Genomic DNA, 23,324 nt, shown 5'->3' on the forward strand with positions numbered 1-23,324 from the left:
GCCCGGCTAGTTTTTGTATTTTTAGTAGAGACGGGGTTTCACCGTGTTCACCAGGATGGTCTCGATCTCCTGACCTCGTGATCCGCCCGTCTCGGCCTCCCAAAGTGCTGGGATTACAGGCTTGAGCCACCGCGCCCGGCCGATTTAACATTTTTTACATTGGGCTTTAGATCTCTTTTAGAAACAGATAAATACAATTATGTACATGAATAAATAATACCAACTAAAGTCTAACCACCTGACTACCTACCCCCTTTCTTCTGGTACCTGGTCACTATTTTTGGAGGGTATTATTCTCATATATATTTTGTAACTTTTTCCAAATATTAACACATGTTAGAATTGTTAAAAACTTGCATAATTATATATATTTGCAGCTTGCCTGTTTTATCTAGATGTGTACCTATGTAGATCTAACATATATATGCTATTGTATAATATGAATAAACAATGGCACATTCATTCATTCATCATTTATTCACTTATCCCTCTGTATAATTTTTTACGTATGCCACTATTTACTTGACCATTTCTCTTTTTTTTGGATGTGTAGGGTTTGTGCCAAGTTTTACTATTATAAATGAGACTGAGGAAATATATATCTTCATATATAACTTTTGATGTTTAGGAAATAATTTTCCCCAGAGAGGCAGTATGACTTAGTTGTTAGAGGTGTGTGTAGATTCTGGAGCAAGGCTAATGGTTAAATTCATTTCTGGTTTCCTTTCTTAATAGCTTTGTGGCTTTGGGCTTAATTTCTTTGAGCCCCAGTTTCCTCATCTATGAAATGGGGCTAATGATAGTATCTACTTATTGAGATAATTTATGTGAAATCCTTAGAAAAATTTCTTTTGGTTTTTTTTTTTGACGGAGTCTCACTCTGTTGCCCAGGCTGGAGTGCAGTGGCCGGATCTCAGCTCATTACAAGCTCTGCCTCCCAGGTTTACGCCATTCTCCTGCCTCAGCCTCCCGAGTAGCTGGGACTACAGGCGCCCACCACCACACCCGGCTAGTTTTGTATTTTTTAGTAGAGACGGGGTTTCACCGTGTTAGCCAGGATTGTCTCGATCTCCTGACCTCGTGATCCGCCCGTCTCGGCCTCCCAAAGTGCTGGGATTACAGGCCTGAGTAGAAAAATTTCTATGTGAATGTTAACTATTATAATTAGACTCCTGGTAGTGTGGTTACTAGGACAAAAATGTGAGCATTTTTAGGGCTGTCGATATATACTGCCAGATCTAATATGAGCCCTCAAATTATAATTATACAGTTATCCCAAATAATGGCAGATGAAATCTCATTTTATGTCTCTCTGACAAATGAGATCATGTAAGTAGAGGGGAATAACTCTTAGGAATAATTTTGTATTGGCTGAGCAACTGATTTCAACTCTGCCCTTATTATGTCGATACTATAAAGAGTGTCTGAATTTCAGGGAGCACACTAGATCCTTTATTCATGGATGTGTTTGTATTTCAGAAATAGGAGATAGGACTGTTTGAACTAGTAATCATCCTTTTATATATACTTTTCTTTTTCAGGGCAAAGAACAGGAACATACATTTGTCTTTAGACTGGATCATCCGAAAGCATGCAAACATTTATGGAAATGTGCTGTGGAACATCATGCCTTCTTCCGCCTTCGAGGCCCTGTCCAAAAGAGTTCTCATCGATCAGGATTTATTCGACTAGGATCACGATTTAGATATAGGTTAATTTTAATAGCTGTTTTATCTATCTTTCATTGCATACAGTCCAAAAAATTTAGGCCAACCTTTTCATTTTTACAGATTAGGTAGAGAGGAATAAAGTGGTTTGCCAGCGTCATCCATTGACCAAAATGAAATAGAAAAAGTGGTATTGTTATTGGTTATAATTTCTCGAATAGATGGGAAAACAGTAATTGTATAATGGCTTTTATGTCCCTCTGGATGTTTATTTTATATATTAACCCACTCCCAATTTATGTATTTAACAAGAGTTTTATGGACTCTCCACCCAACACTGGATACCATATAGAAAAGGGTTTCTTGCACTGAATGAGATATTAGTCTGGATAACATTTGTGGTCCTTTATAAGCCTGAAGTTCATTATTCTCATGACTTCTTGTTTGTTGTCATGAGTTAGAAATGTTTTGGTTTACTGGAGAGTGGATTATTGGTTGTGAGTGTTCTGCATGCCATGAAAATCAGTTAAAGAAGGAATGGATTGTTCCAGTAATGTGGCAAGTTGATTGTGTGGAGTTAATAGAAGTAGTATTCTGTTATACTTATGTTAAAATAAGGAGGCATTTTCTGAACAGAATTTAAATGGAAATCAAGGAGAATAAGACAATAGTCTTAAAAAACATTTCTGGATAATTATACTGAAAAGTGTGTATCACAATTAGAAAAAGTAACTGAAAATATTCTTTTAATTACACACTTTGCACTGAGGAATGTAGCTGGGAAAGAGAGGGAGTTTCCATAAAAGGACAGATATTCCAAACTTATTTAATGTGTACTTAGGTGATATGCATACATACAAGAAAAATAAAACCAACATAATCTGTTGCATAGTTCACAAAAGCCTAAAGAGTGAAAGAAGGATATGGTAAAGAGAGAGATCAAGACTATTAGTAGTTGTTCCTGTGGGATGAAGTTTAGGATGATTCTTTTAAGGAGAACCTGAATGTAGACTGTCTTATATGTGTGTGCTTTATTACTGTAGACCTAAAATGTCCCTTCTGTTATGCCTCATTTAGTGGGAAAACAGAGTATCAGACCACAAAAACCAATAAAGCTAGAAGATCAACATCCTTTGAAAGAAGGCCCAGCAAACGATATTCTAGACGGACTCTACAAATGAAAGGTGAGGTGCAACCCTCTTTCAAAGGGTTATTTTTCCTTGACAATTAATTATGTGCTGGTGTTGTTTCCATAAGAGGAAGTTACGTCAGTCTCCTCCTCAGGTCTGTTCCAGTCAACTAAAGTACTTTCCTGGCAGAATCAATTTCATGGGATACATAGAGAAAAATTGCCTGTATTGTTAGCAGAGATTAAACTTTATGTTAATCCCAATTCAAATGATAGTCTGAGGTTGTGTTCAGTTTTTGTATACAAAACTGTGTTTCTGTAGAGCAACATATTCTCTCCCTTTTGACTTATAGATCTCATTCTAAAACATCCCTTAATCCCCTTAGGAATTTTTTTAAATATTATTTTTATTTATTTATTTATTTTGAGATAGTCTCACTCTGTCGCTTAGGTTGGAGTGCAGTGGTGTGATCTCAGGTCACTGCAACTTCCACCTCCCAGATTCAAGTGATTCTCATGCCTCAGCCTCCTGAGTAGCTGGGGTTACAGGCATGTGCCACCACTCCTGGCTCATTTTTGTATTTTTAGTAGAGACGGAGTTTTGCCATGTTGGCCAGGCTGGTCTTGAACTCCTGACCTCAAGTGATCTGCCCACCTTGGCCTCCCCAATCCTAAAAGGATTACAGGCATGCCTGGCCAAAACATTGTCTTGTGATGAATTTTTTTAAGTAAAATTTATTTCATATTGTATTATAATATTAAGGATTCTATTAAATACTATTTTAAAATATATTCATCATTGTTACACAGACATTTCCTAATTCATAATTGTTACTTGCTGATTAAGATCGATCATATAAGAAAAAGCATTGTTTACCTTGACAAATAAATTAAACCTTATGTTTGGTTTTAAACTGAATTTGTATTAAAATGCAAATTTAATTTTAAGTATTTCCACTATCAGAGTCATCATGAGTTGTCCAGAAACAACTGTAATGATCTGATGTTTGGCAGTGTTGACTTTTTTATAAAAATGATTTATACTCATAAGTTTTGGTGTGGCTATAAATTAAATATACAGCTATAAATGAATTGTGATGATTTTAAAACCCTAAGTTTCCTCTTGGTTTCCACTGATGATAATTCGTAATCGGTCAGCTCACTCTGGAGGCTTACAGATTGGTTCTGTTTGAAAGGTGGAGATATATATGCATTCTGTTGCTTTATTTGAAAAATGAAAATAATTGCCATTGTTGACTTTATGGTGTGAACCCCAAGACACTTCGGTCAATTGAAGGTTTTTAGATTTATGGTTGGGGCCAAATGTGGTGGCTCACACCATTAATCCCAGCACTTTGGGAGGCCAGTGTGAGAGAATTGCTTGAGCCCAGAAGCTCAACTCTCAGGAGTTTGAGACCAGCCTGGGCAACAGTAGTGAGACCCACCCCTATCTCTACAAAAACATGAAAGACCCTTTCTCAAAGAAAGAAATGTATGGTTGTGAAACATGGCTTATAAAGCAATTAAAGTTTTGCTTTGAATAGTGCAGCAGTTTATCATGTAAGAAGAAACTAATGAGGTGTTATCTTTTTTCTTCTGTTAGCATGTGCTACAAAACCTGAAGAACTTAGGTAAGTAATGTTTTGCAACTTAGAAATTGATATAGAATGTTTGGAATTTATGTAGTTGCTATCATTAAGCAAATATTTAAGACCTATCAAAATGTCAGGTTGTCCCTAACGCACCAGGGATATATCGGGGAATAAATAAACATGTAATGCCAGATAAAATTGACATGATGAAAAATTAGAGCAGTTCAAGGAAGTAAAGAATGGGGTTGGGGCAGATGAGCCATTCATGAAGAGAATGACATACATTTGTTATTGGCAAGTGGCTGAGAATCTAAAGATAAATTAGGATCCTTGTACGTAAGGAGCGCAAAGAACAAAATTGATTTGCAAATAAGCAATTTTATTCCTGGAATAAATCCCACTTGGTTGTGGTGTATAGTCCTTCTTTATATTGTATGTTGCTGGATTTCATTAGCCTAGTATGTTTTTGGATTTGTGTGTCTATTCATCAGAGATATTGGCCTGTAGTTTTCTTATAATGTCATTGTCTGGTTTTTTATGTGGGGTGGGTAATACTGGCTTTACAAAATAAGTTTGTGTATGTTCCCTCCTCATCTATTTCTTGGGAAGAATTTGTAAATAATTGGTATTAATTATTTAAATGTATGGTAGAATTCACCATTAAAGCCATCTTTCTCTTTATGTGAAGCTGAAAAATTCTTGTGAGAGATCTATTCAGATTTTCTTTTCTTCTCTTTTTTCTGGGAGGGGGGTGGTGGTACAGGGCCTAGCTCTTTCACCCAGGCTACAGTCCGGCAGCTTGACATGGCTTGGCTCACTGCAGCCTCACCCTCCTAGGCTCAAGCAATCCTTCTAGGCACTTGCCATCATGCCTGGCTAATTTTTACATTTTTTGTAGAGATGGGGCCTCCCTGTGTTGCCCAGGCTGGTCTCAAACTCCTGGGCTCAAGCAGTCCTCCTGCCTCCACCTCACATCTTGCTGGGATTACAGGCATGAGCCACAGCACAGGGCCCTCCCTGATTCTCTTTTTCTTCTTGATTCAGTTTGGGAGTTGTTGTCTTTCTAGAGTTTATCTGTTTTATCTATGGTATCTAGTTTGTTGACATACAGTTTGTATTCCCTTTTCCTTTGTATTTCTAAAAGGTCCATAGTAATATCTCCTCATTCCTTTCTGATTTTTAGTATTTTGAGTTTTTTTTTTTTCTTGACTAGTATAGCAAAAGGTTTGTCAATTTTGTTGACCTTATCAAATAGAACCAACTTTTGGTTTCATTAATTTTTCTGTTTCATTAATTTTGCTCTATATTATTTTTTCTTTCTGCTTGCTTTAGGTTTACTTTGCTGTTTTTCTAGTATCTTAAGGTGGAAGATTAGGTTATCTGAGATATTTATTTTTTAACATTTAAAGATATTAAATTTCCTTTCAAGCACTCCTTTAGTTCAATAAGTTTTGCTATGTTGTGTTCTTGTTTTTTGGTTGTCTCAAATTATTTTCTAACTTGTGATTTCTTCTTTGACTTGTTTGATTACTTAGGAGTATGTTGCTAAGTTTCCCTGTATTTGTGAACATCAAAATTTTATTTTTTTCTAAATTTATTCCATAATGGGTAGAGGACATACTTTATATGATTTCAGTCCCTTTCAACTTAATGAGACTTGTTTTATGACCCCTCCATATGAGTCACCCAGGAAAATAGTTTATGCGTACTTAAGAAGAGTATATATTTTGCTGTTTCTGAGTGGAGTGTTTGATAGATGTGTGTTAGTTTATTGTGTTCAGATCTTCTGTTTCATTGTTCATCTTTTGCCTAATTTTAATCTGTTTTTGAGAGTGGAGTATTGTAGTCTACAACTATTGTCTATTTCTCCCTTCAGTTCATTTCTGTTTTTGTTTCCTGTATGTTGTGAATTGGGGTAGTTATGTATGTGTTGATAATTGTTATAGTGTACTGATGGACTATTCTTTTATTGTGATAAAATGTTCCTTTTTATGTCTAGTAACTTTTGTTTTAAAGTTGATTTTATTTGATATAAATATTGCCAGTCCAGTTTTCATATAGTTGCTTTTCCATGATACAACCTTTCCATCAAGTCTGGAAGTTTTCACCCATTATTTCTCTAGATATTCTTTATGCTCTCTTTCTCTTCTCCTTCTGGAATTTTCATTAACATGTAAGTTGTTACACTTGATGGTTTCCTACAGGTCTCCAAGTCTGTTCACTTCTCTTTATACTTTTTTTTTTTTCAGACTATGTAATCTCACTCGACCTGTCTTCAAGCTTACTGATTCTTTTACCTACTCAAATCTTTTATGGAGCACCCCCTTTGTTAATTTATTTCTGCTGCTGTATTTTTCAATTCCAGAATTGGTCTCTGGTTCTTTTTTATAATGTCTATGTAATGATACTCTCAATTTGTGAGACACAGTTGTCATACTTTATTTCTTTAGATGTGGTTTCCTTAGTTCTTGAACATATTTAAAATAGACGATTTAAACTATAGAGAACTAGAGGAGTATTAGCCCCATCTTCTTTGCTGCACCCACCAGAAGTAGAGCTACCACCACACCAAGATTGGAAAAAAGGGACAGGAAAGCAAATTGTGGATCAAATGTCACAGACTTAGGCCTTAATGAGATTTAGTAGATTTTCTTGAATAAATGATTCTCTACTTGGTGTGTGCCTTTTAATGATTTAAAAAAAAATGGCAGGGCGGGGAAGCTGGGTGCAGTGGCTCATGCCTGTAATCCCAGCACTTTGGGAGGCCAGGGCGGGCAGATCATGAGGTCAAGAGATCAAGACCATCCTGGCCAACATGGTGAAACCCTGTCTCTATTAAAAATACAAAAATTAGCTGGGCATAGTGGCAGGCGCCTATAGTCCCAGCTACTTGGGAAGCTGAGGCAGGAGAATCGCTGGAACCTGGGAGGCAGAGGTTGCGGTGAGCCGAGATCACGCTATTGTGCTCCAGCCTAGCCAATAGAGTGAGACTCCGTCTCAAAAACAAAACAAAAAAACAAAAAACAAAACAAAACTAGGGGGCCAGGCATGGTGGTTTATGCCTCTAATCCCAGCACTTTGGGTGGCCAGAACGGGAGGATTGCTTAAGCCCAGGAGTTCCAGACCAGCCTGGGCAACGTGGTGAAACCCCATTTCTACAAAAACCACAAAATTTAGCTGGGTGTGATGGTACCTGCCTGGGGTCCCAGGTACTTGGGAGGTGGGAGAATCACCTGAATCCAGGAAGTCGAGGCTGCAACAAGCCATGATCGCACACCACTGTACTCCAACCTGGGCAATGGAGTGAGACCCCGTCTCAAAAACAAAAAAAAATTTTTTTCTTGGCTGAGCGCAGTGGCTTATGCCTGTAGTGCTAGCACTTTGGGAGGCGGAGGTGGGCGGATCACTTGAGCCCAGGAGTTTGAGACCAGCCTGGGCAAAATGGCCAAACCCTTTCTCTACAAAAATTACAAAAAAAAATTAGCCACATGTGGTGGCGTGCGCATGTAGTCCTCAGCTACTTAAAGGATGAGGCAGGGGGATTGCTTGAGCCAGGGTGGCGGAGACTGCAGTGAGTTGAGGTCGTGCCACTGCACTCCAGCTTGGGTAACAAAATGAGACCCTGTCTCAAAAAAAAAAAGAAAGAAAAATTTTCTGTTTGTTTTTTGAACCACTTAAATATTTGTTTCACTGGGGAGAGTATCTGCTTTTGTTTTCAAATTACCATTCTGAAGGTCTTGCTTCTGATGGCTCCGTTATTTTAATTAATTAATTAATTTTTTTTGAGACAGAGTCTTGCTCTGTCGCCCAGGTTGGATTGCAATGACGTGATCTTGGCTCATTGCAACCTCTGCCTCCCGGGTTCAAGTGATTCTCCTGCCTCAGCCTCCCAAGTAGCTGGGATAACAGGCACGCACCACCATGCCCACCTAATTTTTTGGATTTTTAGTAGAGACAGGGTTTCACCGTGTTGGCCAGGCTGGTTTCAAACTCCCCACCTCAAGTGATCCGTATGCCTCGGCCTCCCAAAGGGCTAGGATTACAGGTGTGAGCCACCACACCCGGCCGGCTCCATTAACTTTAATATTTATTACAGTGAGTCTATAGTCTCATATAATGCTTAACAATTTGTATGTGTTAGAGTCTCCTAGAATGCCGGTTAAAGATAAGATTCAGACCATACCCACAAATCTAGTTTATTTTTGAATTTGTCTGTACTCTTATATGGCAGGTGTCTCACTAGACCTTTTTTGAAAGAAATTGGTTATTTTTGGATATTGAGTATCATCAGCCTCACCTTGAAATGTCCTTTTTTTTTTTCACTTTGAAAGCTGTTAAAGCCAGTCCATGATTAGTGATTGACTATAGTAGCACTCTGCTTTTTGAACAAGGACTCCCCTCAAGTTTCTTTAGCTGTCAATAGGCTGTTGAAAATAAATGAATAAATAAATAGAACAGGGAGGAAGTGAAATTTCTGTGAAATTCTCTCCGTGAAATTTTATCGGTTAAAATCAACATTTTGTGCCTTTTCTGTGCTGTATACTTTTATTTTTCTTGGATTTGTTTATAAGCTATGCTTTTCAGAAAAGTGGAGTAATGGCTGGGAGGAGTGGCTCATGCCTGTAATCCTAACACTTTGGGAGGCCAAGGCAGGCAGATCATCTGAGGTCAGGAGTTGGAGACCAGCCAGGCCAACATGGCAAAACTCCATCTCTACTAAAAATACAAAAATTAGCTGGGCGTAGTGGCATATGCCTGTAATCCCAGCTACTCTGGAGGCTGAGATAGGAGAATTGCTTTAACCCTGGAGTCGGAAGTTGCACTGAGCCGAGATTGCGCCACTGCTCTCTAGCCTGGGTGACAGAGCGAGACTCCATCTCAAATAAAAAAAAAAGAAAAAGAAAATGGAGTAATATTTGAGATTTTTCTTTATCTTTGAAACTATTTTGTTTATTTAATGGATTATGTCTTGCTTTCCTGAAAAGGAGGCTGGGGTATGGAATATTAGAGCTTAAAGTAAAAAGTGAGTACCTGCTAAAGTTAGCAGAAATGTGAACAAAGTATTCAGCAATGATACATAGTTGAAAAATTAAGGCTTTTATTTGCAAAAAAAAAGAAAAAATGAATATATATAGTGCCTGTTTTGGAATTATGATTAATTTAATGGCTAAATGTTAGTGTCTCTTCGTTAGTGATGCTTTTGGCTCTGGAAAACATAGCAGAAATGGCATATTTAAGGGATGATTTTTTTTTTTAGACTAGGCTTTTAGAAATGGGATCTAGAGGAGGACCCAACTCTCCTGAAGGGTATTGAGCACCACCCATCGCAGTGCTTGAGAAAACCTGAGCTCAGACTGGCATGTTGTATGCCCTTTCACTCTTGCCCTTCCAGTTCTGTTTGTATGAACAGTTTTGCTCCACTGAACCATGGAAAACAGTACTGTTTGAAAAGGCACAACTAGACCTGAAAAGCTTCTCAACCTTGTATTCTGCAGTTTTGTACAATGCCCATTTGAATAACAGATTTTTAAATTCTCTAATGTCAGTCATTTTTCTTGTACTATTTTGGCTCCTAACTACTCTTGTGAGTCATGAATACTATACAGTATTTTAAGAGGTGATGTTTAAAGGATAGTTGACATTTCAATTACTGGTACGTCTTATACAGGCTTAATATGCAGTCTTGAAGACAGGGAAGAGGAAAAGAAAAAATGGTAGAGGAAATCAAATGAGTAGGAGGTATACTATGTAAAAGCAAAAGGGTCAGTTACTTTATCTAGTCCTTTAAAAAGGGAAGTTTGAAGTAGATTAGTAATGAGAAATAATTCAGTAATTCCTTAATACTCATGGAAGTGAAAGAATGTATATAATTATCAGAAAATAATGCTTTTTGTATTTCAGACAATTTACAACAGGAAGCTATGATTCAATTAACATCACTTATAAGTATTTTGTTCTCATGTTATTCTTACTGATCACCTACTAAAGTTATTTCTAGTTAAAGGCAAAGCTTCTGAGAATAACCAAGGGACCATGGACTAGTAAGTCTAACCTCTGTACCAAGCAGGCAGGATGAGATTTCATTAAGGCTTAGGATCATGGGTATTCGAGGAAGAGCAACATGGTTAGTAAAAAGAAATTGTACCTGATGGATATAATCTTTAACATTGCCATGGCAGTGAATCTACACTAAATTGTTTTATTTATTTATTTATTTATTTTTGAGGGAGGGGTGGTGGTTTTTTGTTTGTTTGTTTGTTTTGTTTATGAGACAGGGTCCACCCAGGCTGCAGTGCAGTGGCATGATCATGGCTCACTGTAGCCTCAACCTCCTGGGATCAGGCAATCCTCCTGCCTCAGCCTCCAAAGTATATGAAACTGCTTCAGGCACACACCCCAACACGTAGCTATTTTTAAATTTTTTGAAGAGCTAGAGGTCTGGCTCTGTTGCCCAGGCTGGTCTCAAATCCCTGGGCTCAGGCGTCCTCCTGCCTCGGCCCCTGAGAGTGCTGGGATTACAGGCATGAGCCACCATGCCTCACCAATAGTATTTCTTTTAAAGGTATTTTTTTGTTGTTGTAATTGCTATTATTTGTATTTCGCTAGTATTAACTCATTTAGTCGTTCTAACAGTCCCATGCAACTGAGTAACCCAAGGTATGCAGAGTAGACCTAATGACACAGCTTGGCTTTGAACCCAGACAGTGGTAATGCAAGTTATGGTGACGCAACTTGTAATTGATCTGTAGTTCTTAAAAAAGTAGAATATAAAATGTGTTCAGTCTTCATTCCCCAGCTTTTTAGCAGGGCCTCTCTTTATTCTTCGGTTCTTAACTGGTTGGCTTTCATTATCAGGTAGTGGTTTTTGCTCTCACCTTGTTAGAAAGGCTTCTGGATACTCTATTCAGAGATTGTATTTGAGAGCTTTGCTTGTTTCCTTAGTAGAATGACATGTTGGCTAGTTATAAAATAATATTATTGATTATTGCTACGGGAGGTATTTGCCAACCTGATAATTGGTAGAGATTTGCTTTTAAATCTACTCGGGGTACCCGAAGTATTCCTTCCTTATCCTTGAAGATTAGTGGCCGAACAATAAGGGATTGATTGTATTTCATTTTCTGTCTCTTTTTCCTGAAACACAGTGCTGTCGTTAAATCTGTAAATTTTTTTCTCACTTTCAAGGAATTTTTTTAATCTTCGAATTATTTTTTACGTTAGTTGAATTTCTTATTTCAAGGATACCATTTATCCTTGTTTTCGAATGTCTGACATTAGGAAACCTTTTTTCTCATTTCGTTGTGAGTTATAGTTCATCTTTGAGTTTTTATTTTATTGAATTTTTTTTTCTGCTGTTCTGTAGTTTCTATTTTTTTTTTTTTTGTATTATAGGTTGAGGGTTTTTTCAAGTGCTTTTTGTGGGGATGGCAGGGTGGGGATGGGTACAAACTAAACTGAGTTTGTTTTTGTTTTTTGTGGTTTTTTTTTTTTTTTTTGAGATGGAGTTTGGCTCTGTTGCCCAGGCTGGAGTGCAGTGGCGCAATCTCAGCTCACTGCAAGCTCTGCCTCCCGGGTTCATGCCATTCTCCTGCCTCAGCCTCCCAAGTAGCTGGGACTACAGGCACCCGCACCACGCCAGGCTAATTTTTTTGTATTTTTAGTACAGATGGGGTTTTACCGTGTTAGCCAGGATAGTCCCTATCTCCTGACCTCATAATCCGCCCACCTTGGCCTCCCAAAGGGCTAGGATTACAGGCGTGAGCCACCGTGCCTGGCCTAAACTGAAAATTTTAAAACGTGTTTATAAGTCATTTGGAGAGGAAGGTGTACACACAGAATTTTCAAACTTTCTAAACCTTTTATACTAAGGCCTTTTGAGTTATAAAATGCTGAGTTGTTCCTGANGCCATTCTCCTGCCTCAGCCTCCCAAGTAGCTGGGACTACAGGCACCCGCACCACGCCAGGCTAATTTTTTTGTATTTTAGTACAGATGGGGTTTTACCGTGTTAGCCAGGATAGTCCCTATCTCCTGACCTCATAATCCGCCCACCTTGGCCTCCCAAAGGGCTAGGATTACAGGCGTGAGCCACCGTGCCTGGCCTAAACTGAAAATTTTAAAACGTGTTTATAAGTCATTTGGAGAGGAAGGTGTACACACAGAATTTTCAAACTTTCTAAACCTTTTATACTAAGGCCTTTTGAGTTATAAAATGCTGAGTTGTTCCTGATACTGGAAAATCTTGAGGGTAGGAATATACAAAAGAAGTGACAGTTAAGTTTATGTGGGTCTTGTGTTGCTGTCTTTGTTAGGTCATCCTTGACAGCTGTCGTCCAAAGAATAAACATTAGTTGTGAAGCATACCTCTAAAGCATGATTAAAATACAGGTATATGGAAACATCAAATGAGCAACTATAGAAAAGCAAGTATTTGCCTATAAGAACAAGTGTTTTTGGGTATCTGACATTCTTAGTTTTAGGTACCAGCAGTAGTTTTATTCTTTATTTGAAACAAAATGTTAATATCTTTAAAATAAATATTTTGTTCGTGTATGTGTCATCATACAAAGTGAAGTCCTGAGATTTCATATAGAATTTTTAATAGATTTTTTCCCCCATTACAGTGTTCACAATAATGTTTTGACCCAAAGTAATGGCTCCCAACAGGTAAGACAATATTAAGTTTCTAAAACACCGGATCACCGGTTAATTATGGTAACAGTAGTACTATTGATTGGATTTTCGTAGTGGTGTGTGTAACCTTGCACAAATTGTGTGCCTTTTCTTTTCCTTTTCCCTTTAGTGGTTCAGTAATAACTTCCTGTTTTTTTTTCTCTGAGATTTTGTAAATGAAACAGCTGCTGTATAACATTTTCTGTCCCTGTGAATCCAAGAACATAATTTAACTGATTACTAATATTTCATTCATTGACTATCTCTGAGGTGGTATATAAAATTCAAGCATTTGGTGACATTTTATTTGTTGGCTTTGTAAATAGTACTCCATTTTAGTATTTGTTGATGAAGAGATCTGTTATCTAGGCAAAATAGATAATTTTGTAATTTTGTCCAAAGGCTTGGGGATGAGATCTGCTCTGCTTGTGAGTCCTTCCATTTCCTCTGCTCCTGTGCCAGTGGAGATAGAGAATCTGCCACAGAATCCTGGAACAGACCAGCATGACAGGAAATGGTTTGTTAATTCCTTAAACTAAAATAAAATATTGCCTACTTAATTGTATTCGGAATTCCAGGCCGTAATCTTAAAGTACTTTAAATATGATTGAAAGCAAATTATTCATATTTGTGAGCTGGAAAGCATGTTATTAAATAATCAGATTGAGATGGGGAAAATAAGGATGTTGGTGATAAAGGGAGTACAGTTGTCTAAATGAAGACCATCAGACAGCTGTCCTTATTATTTATTTGAAACAAAACATTAATACATTTAAAATACATCTGCTCTTATTAGCTTGATGTGGTAGTGGTGGATGACTCTGTTGAAGAAGACAGTAGAATGTTTTCCCAGGTCCGTAAGGAAAGTATATCCACTACATGTTATTCCAGACAACATGATGCTGCTTCGAGTGTGTTTTCCTCATTAAAGACAGAGGGTAAAGTCGGAAGCGAAACATGATTAAAATCTGATAAAGCATGAGATACCCTAAGGAGACTGAGAGAGAATCTGATGACAGGAAAAGGATACTTTAATTATTTAGACTTCCAGGTTTTTTTTTTAGATTAATAGTAAATATACAAGTATGGATACTTTGTGTCTTATTGGAGTTAATCACTTGAGTTTATCCTTTCCCAAATAAATATATGTGGCTTGGTGGGGGCTTCTTGGGGATTGATTCAGTGGTCATGTTGGGTGTGTCACCTGTTCAAGTTATTTTTCTGTTTGTGAAATGAATTTTGATAATTCATAGGATTTTTCTCTTTTTCTCTTGCTCTTAGTTTGTGTAGTACCTGAAATCTAATGCATTACTGTGGTGATCTCAAGGTTTTGGTCAGCTTTCTGTGCAGCCAGTTCTTCCTTCATGGTGGTGGGTCAACAGTGGTTGGTGATTATTTTCAGTCTTTGCTATGTAATTATTTTTCACTGCTATTTTGGCTTAACTAACTGCAAGGTGCCTTGCTCTTGATATTTGGGCATATTTTTACGTCAGTTCCAAATAACTTGCGATTAGTTTATAAGATTGAGTTCTCTTCTCCCCTGGCCCCATTTTCTCCTTTTTATTTTCTTTCTACATGCGTGTGTGGTGGTGATACTTTGTGTATATTTGTGTGCATCTGGGTACACACTTAAAAGTGTAAAGAACGAGGCTTATAAATGTCAAATTTATTTTTTAAAGTCATTTTTAGAAAGTGTCTTCAATTTCTTATGGAAAACACATCTCCTGTAAGCAGTTAAGTTTTAACTCATTGATGTTACCACCAAGTTCTGTTTGCAAGGAAAAACAGTACTGAGACTTCAGCTGTAAAAGAAGTGTCTTTTATATGTTTGCCTTTTACATTCATATGGAATGAGAGTCTAATTAGTTGGCATACTATATTACAACACTGAATCTCAGTTTTTCCGTATTAATAGGTACATATTTAAATCTGTGTGATTTTATTTCTTAGGTACTACTTGGCTAATTTGATGCATCCTTTAGAAAGAGCATTGAATTTATTAAATTTTAAGGAAAATGAAAAATTTGGAGCTGTGTATTTTCCTTTCTTTATGTGGTTGTGCTGAGACCTCCTTTGCTGAAATAGAGTAAAGTGGTGCTCTTTATAACAAAATAAGCCTCAGTGTATGTCAACAAGGGCATGGAACTGAATATAGAGCCGGCATGTTTTGGAGATAATGGACTCTTCCGCCTTAATTTCAGATGTACTCTGCATTTCATTCTTTTTTCTGCATGCTTTGATTCTTGTTAATGCTTTCAAAAGAATATAAAACAGTCCTCCTTTAGAAAGTGGTAAGTGGTTAAAATTTGGAAGTGCTTCCTATGTTTGAACAATTGGGCAGAATAATGGCCCATTCTATTTCTGGCAGATAACTTTCAACCAATTTAATCTAAACCTACTCCCTGTTCAAGTCTTCAGCATTTTTTTGCTGGTGTCTTTTAAATGACAGCATTATTAGAGTGAATGATTTGGCATATCAGTAGCTTAGAATAATCAGGTATTTAAAATTTCACATTTTGAGAAACAATTCATGTATTGTAAACCCACAAATCATTTGTAAGCAACAACAGAAACAAAACTGAACAGTGTTTAGAAACTCTTGCGTTGATAGGGGTTTTTAACCTAATTTAGTTTTCTAAATTTTTAGAGACCATAACTTGAGGGTTGTGATTTTTGTGAGCCAGGTCTGATGAACAAATTGTATTTCAGTTAAAAGAAAGATGATTTTGTTATAAAAAAGCCTTCCAGGTTTGTTTTGAAACATTATTTTAATTTCTTTACGGTTTCCCTAAGGGATAAAGGTGAAGATTAATGTTTTGGTTGAGTTAGAAAGATAACACTTACTAAAAATGTATTTTTGCACATATTTTATGTTTGGGGTGGTATTTTCCTTTGTAGTTATTTGAACTATGTGCTGCCCTTTCTGCCAAGTCACCAGACTTTGATTTGCTTTCTTTCTACTGGAGGACTCTGATCACTTCTAACCAAGAACTGCACGTATGCATGTTTCAGTCTTAGAATTCTGTAGGCCTTTTCTATAGCACTGTGATAAGAGGTGCCTAATATGCTTACTAAACTACTTCTTGGAGAAGGTGTATCATCTGATCACATTATCTGTACCTGTTGAATTTCATTTTGAGGTCTTGTGAACTTTGATTATATAAGGAGCAATGATTCTCTATTGTTAATTGGGAACATTGATGTAAAACTACATGGCCTCTGAGGGTAGATTTTTTATTTTTAGTGCTCTGTCTGAATTTTGTTCCCTGGGTTTCAGTTCTGTGAAATCTCATAATTTAAGGAAGAATTTTCAGTCTTCCTTTTCCATACATGCTTTTGTCCTTATGTATAGTTATTTTTTCAAATATTTGAAGTAAGTAGATTATGAATATTTTTTTCTTCTGATTAAAACCCCTAACAGCATTTCTGCTTTTAGTGTTAGTAACAACATCAGGGACAGATACAGAGTGTCTTGCTTTCTGAGAAATTTCTTCTTTAATTCACTTTAACTGAGTCAGATTACTTACATGTATTTCCATATTGGTATTTTTCATTACATGTAACTTTGTGGATTTCCCCCACTTTGTTATTCATTGCATGGAGTAGATGTTGTTAACTACTCATAGCAGCAGTGCATGCTAGTGACATTACCTTTCACCTTTATTATCTCTTACACATCCATTTTCTCCTATTCCTGTTGACTAACTGTGCTCCCCTCCCACTCCCCAACCATCCAGGCTCTCTGCTGCCAGTGACTGCTGTCAACGTGGTGGAAACCAGTGGAACACAAGGGCCTTGCCCCCACCCCAGACCGCACATAGAAACTACACTGACTTTGTTCATGAGCACAATGTGAAGAATGCAGGAATCCGTCATGATGTTCATTTTCCTGGCCATGCAGCCATGACTGAGATATGAGTGTTGAGCCTGTTAGGCATTGGGACTCTTTGTCATGCAAGTTGATGGTATACATTATCTGGTGTTTATGGGAGAATTTATAGTGAGTCACTAGTTGTTTAGTGCTGTTTGTAATTGAGTTCTTCCATGAAAGGGGCAAGGAATCTAAGAAGCCATATGCCGTCAATGATAATGATTAATTTTTTGTATTGAAAAGAGTATGTATACCATTGTGATTTTGGAAAGGTTTTCATGATTTTAGTATGTGAACACATCACCCAGACTACATCTAAGGAGAAAGTTTGTGTTTGTGAACAAAGTGCCCATTATTCCCCCACCATGTGCCATCCAAAGAGATCGAGGTTAAAAGAATCAGACACACTAAAAACACACTGGAAGCATGTCCAGGCATGATATATCAGCCTTTTGAGATATTTATTAAAAACTTGTTCTTATACACTATTTTAATATGTCTAAAGTGACACATGCCTTAATTTAAGTGCCTAAGATTTGAATTAATGTAATTTTAAATTACAAACACTTTTACTTTTTAATAAACACAAATATTTTAACTTACCAAAAAGTTTAGAGATCACATTAATAATGTGGCTCATGTGTAGAGAAATCTGAATGGTTACTTTTGAATGGCTAACTGGTTAACCATTCAGTGGCTGACTGGTTAACCATTCAGTGGCTGACTGGTTAACCATTCAGTGGCTAACTGAGTGGCTACATTACTACTGAATGGTTATATCAAATGGAAAATGTGTTTACTTTGTCTTTTCATTTTACTGGCTTTTCTCTTTCATCTCAGACACCTGACAGATTACCCAGGTTTGCAACAGTCTCATAATCTGATACTGTACAACCTTTAAAATAAAATTCTGAAGCCAAAACCATATTATTTTTAGATTGTATTACTATTTGTGATCCTTTTTGAACTTTAGAATTTCAAGCTCCTTGGTTTAATTAATAGAGGCATATTAGCTGGAAAAAGTCCATTTCTGATAGGAAAACATGTAAGGGAAGCATTTCTTCTGTCTTTTTTTAGTTTTCTTTTAGATTTTAGAAAAATTTTCCAACTTAAACTATGTATATAGAAATTTATAGATATTTTATATTTCGATGAGTTTATAATGCTTCAAGATAATGAAGCTTCATTATAAGCAGCTTAACTCATTTAATGCATCCCGCTCACATAGAGGTTGGTTTTATATCTCAAGTCCTTCCTGCCAGACAAAGATTAAGGTTTCAGAGGGTTTAATACTGGACTATTGGTTTAATACTGAGTGGTTGGTTGCAGTTTGTCCGTAGAAGACCTAAATAAGCAGAACTTACTAATACTTAAAGAACAAAATTTGTAGGCAGGTTTCAATCTGAGTTCAGTATAATTATGTATATGGGGATGGCCACTCAAAGTATTTAGCGCGTCCTCTAAATATAAATAGATCTGTATCTTAAATAGCCCGGCCCCCACCTTTATAAGCCCAGCTTCGTTTAGTGAGCTTAAAAATGGCCACTAATGTATGGCCCTTATAATTGTTTTAGACATTACTAGCTCAGATGATAATTGCTAAGTATTGTCATTGCTGATTTTTTTTTCTTGAAAGAGAGGAATTTGGATCATAACATTTTAAGTACAGAAGCTCTGGGTTCAAGAAAAGATTTCATGGTATATATATCATTAAAAAAAGTACTGTTTCTATAGTAGAAGCCAAAGAGGCACAATGAATAACAAGCTTTCCTGGTCTTTTAGAAAGCTGTAAGGTTTGACTTCACTCACTTTAAAATTATTCTTAATCTGCAGGACAGATGCTGATATAATGCCCCATATATATCTTAGCAGATTGTAATTGAAGAGTAAGAGCTTCCGTTCATATTGAAAGTAGCCATTTCTATAGAATTTGAATTAATCAGTACTGTTACGTTTAAGGGAAGATTCACATCATGGTTTTTCTTTTGTTGAAAACCTTGTTGTAAAGAATTCATTTGTGAATTCCTGATGAGAGAAACTGGATTGGATGGGTGTTAGGGATGGAGGCAGCGAAAGGGGTGAGGAAAGTAAAGGGCTAAGGCTGGATGGTAGTAAAATTAAACTTGTCTATTTTATAAAAGTTGCCATATGCTTCAGAATTTCTTATCAAATATTGCACGTATTCTTTCTGCTGATATTTGCAAGATGGATATGTATGTTGTTTCCAGAGCTATCAGGTATTTATAAGTAGCTCAATCTAAATTAAATAAATTGTCAGCAATCTATTTACACTCTGCATTTTATTATGCCTAAAGGGTCAGTGATGATAAATTCGGAATTAGAGAAGTAATACCCTCCAGAAGCACCTTACTGGGTCACCGTCCTTTTGATCAAAGGGTGTCAGCAGCACAGAGCTTAAGTATTATGTCATTTAATTTATAGTGCTTTGGCTAATTTTATTTAACATAATTAATTTTAACATCCTGAATTAGGTTGGTTTTATTTTGACTGTTTTTACAGTCAAAGAAACTTGTAGAAACATAGCAAAGCTAGTGACCTTCACACTTTCATGCATGAACATAAATGAGCTCATAAGATCATTGTCTCTTTTTGTTGAATTTCAAAGGCATTTACCTATCTTGGAGTAAGACCTAATGTTTCTGACCTTGATAGGATAATCATAGATAATATACTTTTAAAAGAATTTTCAGAGAAAAATAAATTTTATTTGTGCTGCTATGTGTATAATATGTGTATTTTGAAAAGCACCTAGTATACAAACACTAATATTGTAATACCAGTATAATTCAAATCATCTTTTTTTTGGAGGGGAGTTTATTTAAAGTGTTGGACAAAAAAATGTTATTTATAACACTTGGTTGGGTCTTTTTTTTTTTAATTTCTTTTTGTTGTTGTTCACTGTTCAAAAGGTACATCACCAGGTTGGATCTCTTTATTCACCAATGTAAACTGAACAAGTTCGACGATGGTTGTCCCCTATTAGTGCATCATGCCCCAATGGTGGGAGCTATAGTTGTTTGAGCCATGGTACTGTCTTTGGTCAGGGCACATTCTTCATTTCTAAACCATAGTTCATTGCTTTGAGAGGCTGTTATTTTAGTGTTAGTCTTTGAATATTGGTTTGAAAATAATACAGTTACTATTTTTTGTGGTTGGTATTAGGACCGTTATTTGTTTTGCTAAAACAAAATCATCTTGTTTCAATAACATTTTATCTCTTTCCCACCACATACTTGCTTCCTGAATTTTAATATGTATTATACCACATCATCAGTTATATTCTTGCTTTCCAGGATTGTTGTGAATGCTTGCATGTGAGATGCTTTTACATAAGGGCTAGGATTTGGAGATACTTCTGTGGTGGGGAAACAGCTTTCTCTCCTTCCTTCTTCATGCCTGCCTCTTCCCCTGCCCCCATGTATAAAATGTGATTTGTCAGCTCCTTTCTAGATATTATGAATCATGTGAATATAGATATGGTAGTCTTCCCGTACCCCCCCTTTTGCAGAACATAAAAGTTTCTCATCCTCTGTTCATAAAAATGTTTACTTTAGTCACATGAAAACATTGTTAGAATGGAATCTTGTTCCATTAACGTTAGCTTTGGCGGTGTAGAAATTAGGACATGAAGCATGTCACTTTCAGCGTAAAATATGTCAAGGAGCTTAATTTCTTTCATCAATTCTGGACAATTGCTAATGTAGTAATACACTTTAGTTGCTTTGAGCACCTTGGGCTGGTGAGAAGGGACATACATAGTATCTTTGTTAAAGAATGAGTGAAGAGAAGAGAAAATTTTGAAAGAAATTGGTGAAAGGAAAATAACTTTGGCTTTTTTATTGATATTTTATACTGAAGTGGAAAACAATTGTTCCTGTTCTTCCTGAAGGAATTGTTCTCACAATTTTTTCATTATTAGATAATTACCTAAGCTTCTGTGTTACAAGCTGTGGCCTCAGTAGAGGTGGTGGTGCTTGAGTGAACATTTTACATTTTGTTCCTGACAGCTGGCCAGCATTGTGTTTATATTGGCATGGAAAAGAGATATCTGACTCCGAGAACAATGTTTTCCAAGGATTGTGACTGAAGACTTCCTTAATGGTGTAATAATGTAACTCCTCATAAAAACAGGTTCAGCAGCTGTAGCTAATTTTTTGTTGTTGAAGGAAGTTTCATTTGTTGTTTTTAACTACTTGTAATAAAGAATTGAGATCCAATGTTTAAGATTTGTAAGAAATTGCAGATTCCGTAATGAAGCTCACATCTACAGACATGCCTAATTATTGATAATAATAAATGCAAAATATTTTGAATTATTAGGGGTAGAGTTAAAAAATGAAAAATAAGAGGCTATGATAATAGGAGGATGATTGCTGGCTTGATTTACCTTGTGAAACTAGTTAGAGGAGTATTAAGATAAATTGTGGAAAACATTAGAGGATGCAAAATACCATTGGAATTCATACCCATTAATAGAGAAGAATTTCTTATTACAAAACTATATTTGTAGCCCCGCCAATAGCTTCAGGAATTTTTTAATTATAAACTCTGTAGAAGTTTGGAGATAAGACCTGTGTTTAATAACTTGCGTTAAATTTTTCTGGGGACGTCATCAGGAAAACTCTTGGATAATTAGAAAAACCTGGGAAGATTTGGGTTCTCTGGAATATCCAAGTTATCACTTTGAAATTTCACAATGATGTTGGAGTAATAACATTAAAATATTTGAGTAGTAAAGGCATTGAGTATCAGTGTGAGTCATCCACATTTGATAAGGAGGTCTGGGGCATTTGTTGCAGTGAAAGATTTCAGGAGTCTTGTATTGGTATCTCTTTTTTTGATTCATCTCATTTGTTGAACACCTCCCAGAGTACTTCATTGGGTCATCTTTATACACAGCCACTTGTAATTATACCTTTCCATATACTCTTGAATTTCTTGGCCTTCTCCCTGTTGTATGCATCTGGTTAAATCCAACTCTGTACACTCTACATATAAATGGTGAATGCGAAATACACACAGATCATTGAATGGTCTTTCAATTTTGGCCACTAAACTCAAGTGAGCCTTCAATGCTCCCTGATATCATACTACATTTCCTTAATCTATTTGTTCTCCTACAATGCTGGGCTGACTTTCTCCTCTTTCAAACCACTTCCTCCCTTCCTACTCTCTGTTCTCAGCTGATGACCTTGCTTCCTACTTTATTGAAAACATAAGCAATTAGAAGAGGTCTTCTCTATACTCCCACCATTTTATCAATGAACTTACTTGCATTTGGGAATATGTTCCTTACTTTCCCTGCTATTAGCTAGGTGAACCATCCATATTCTATTTAAGGCCCAGGTCCTCACGAGTCACTTAGATCCTCACCCCAAGTTACTCAGGACCTTCATTTGAACAGTCCTCCCTTCTGTTCTACTGCATCAGTTTTCCCTTTCTGCTGGAATAATCTCATCAGAACAAAAACTTCCTAAGGTAGCTCACATCATTTAAAAAAGAACTGTCCCTTCAATCTACCTCTTCTGGCTATTCCTCCATTTTTTTGTTTCACTGGTAGCAAAACTCTTTGCTTTGTAAGAGTTGTCTATACTTGCTATCTCTTCTTTCTCTGAATCTCTTGAACCCATTCTAATCAAACATTGTCCCTGACACAAAGCACTGGGTATGATTGTGCAGGTTGCACACTGTACAGGAGTGCCACATTTAGGAGAATGATGTTCACATAATTTATGGCAGTGATTTTCCAGCAGATGGCACCAAGTGTCTTGTTGCAAAAAGATTAGTGTATTTGACAATTTTACAAGAGATGGAAGTGTCTTTTAAGAGGAGCATTGTTTTAATCCATATAAAGGCTCTGCCTTGGGCTAATAGTGTTATACTTTATTAGGTCACAAATGACCTCCATATTTCTAATCCCACAGTCCATCTTATAGTCAGCTTAAATAGCATTCGTAACGGTCGCTCACTTCTTCATGAAATTGTCATCACCTAGCTTAGAGATGCCACTATTTTTTATTGTCTTCTAACCTCCCTTTAACAAGCCATCGTCTTCTAACAAGCCATGGTTTTTAATACCCTTTGCTAATTCCTACTTATCTCTCCAGCCCCTAACCTCTGTTTAAGGAACTTTTCTGTAACAATTCATTCCCTTTGTAATATCATCCAGCATTACAGTTTTAAATGCTATCCATGCACACTGGCAATTTCTGAGTTTATATCATCAACCTGGACTTTTAAATTTCCAGACTTATATATCCAACTGCCTATTTGACATCTCTACCTAGGCATCTAATATAGGCGGAAATTCCCACACCCCTCCTGCCCTACCTTCCCCTAATATATATATATATATATTTTTTTTTTTTTTTT

The 23,324-nt window shown here is 36.6% G+C and overlaps 1 protein-coding gene across 1 annotated transcript in view; it reads left to right on the forward strand.

Annotated features, from left to right (window-relative positions):
* Positions 1-23,324, forward strand: part of EPB41L5 (erythrocyte membrane protein band 4.1 like 5) — a 171,459-nt gene that overhangs the window by 63,671 nt on the left and 84,464 nt on the right. The window contains 5 exon segments of the mRNA XM_017891982.1: positions 1,542-1,711; positions 2,745-2,851; positions 4,400-4,427; positions 13,012-13,058; positions 13,466-13,577. Of these exon segments, the coding sequence (XP_017747471.1) occupies positions 1,542-1,711; positions 2,745-2,851; positions 4,400-4,427; positions 13,012-13,058; positions 13,466-13,577 (464 nt within the window).

The sequence above is a fragment of the Rhinopithecus bieti genome, unplaced genomic scaffold, assembly GCF_001698545.2.
Source record: "Rhinopithecus bieti isolate Rb0 unplaced genomic scaffold, ASM169854v2 scaffold_19969, whole genome shotgun sequence".
Taxonomy (NCBI): Eukaryota; Metazoa; Chordata; class Mammalia; order Primates; family Cercopithecidae; genus Rhinopithecus; species Rhinopithecus bieti.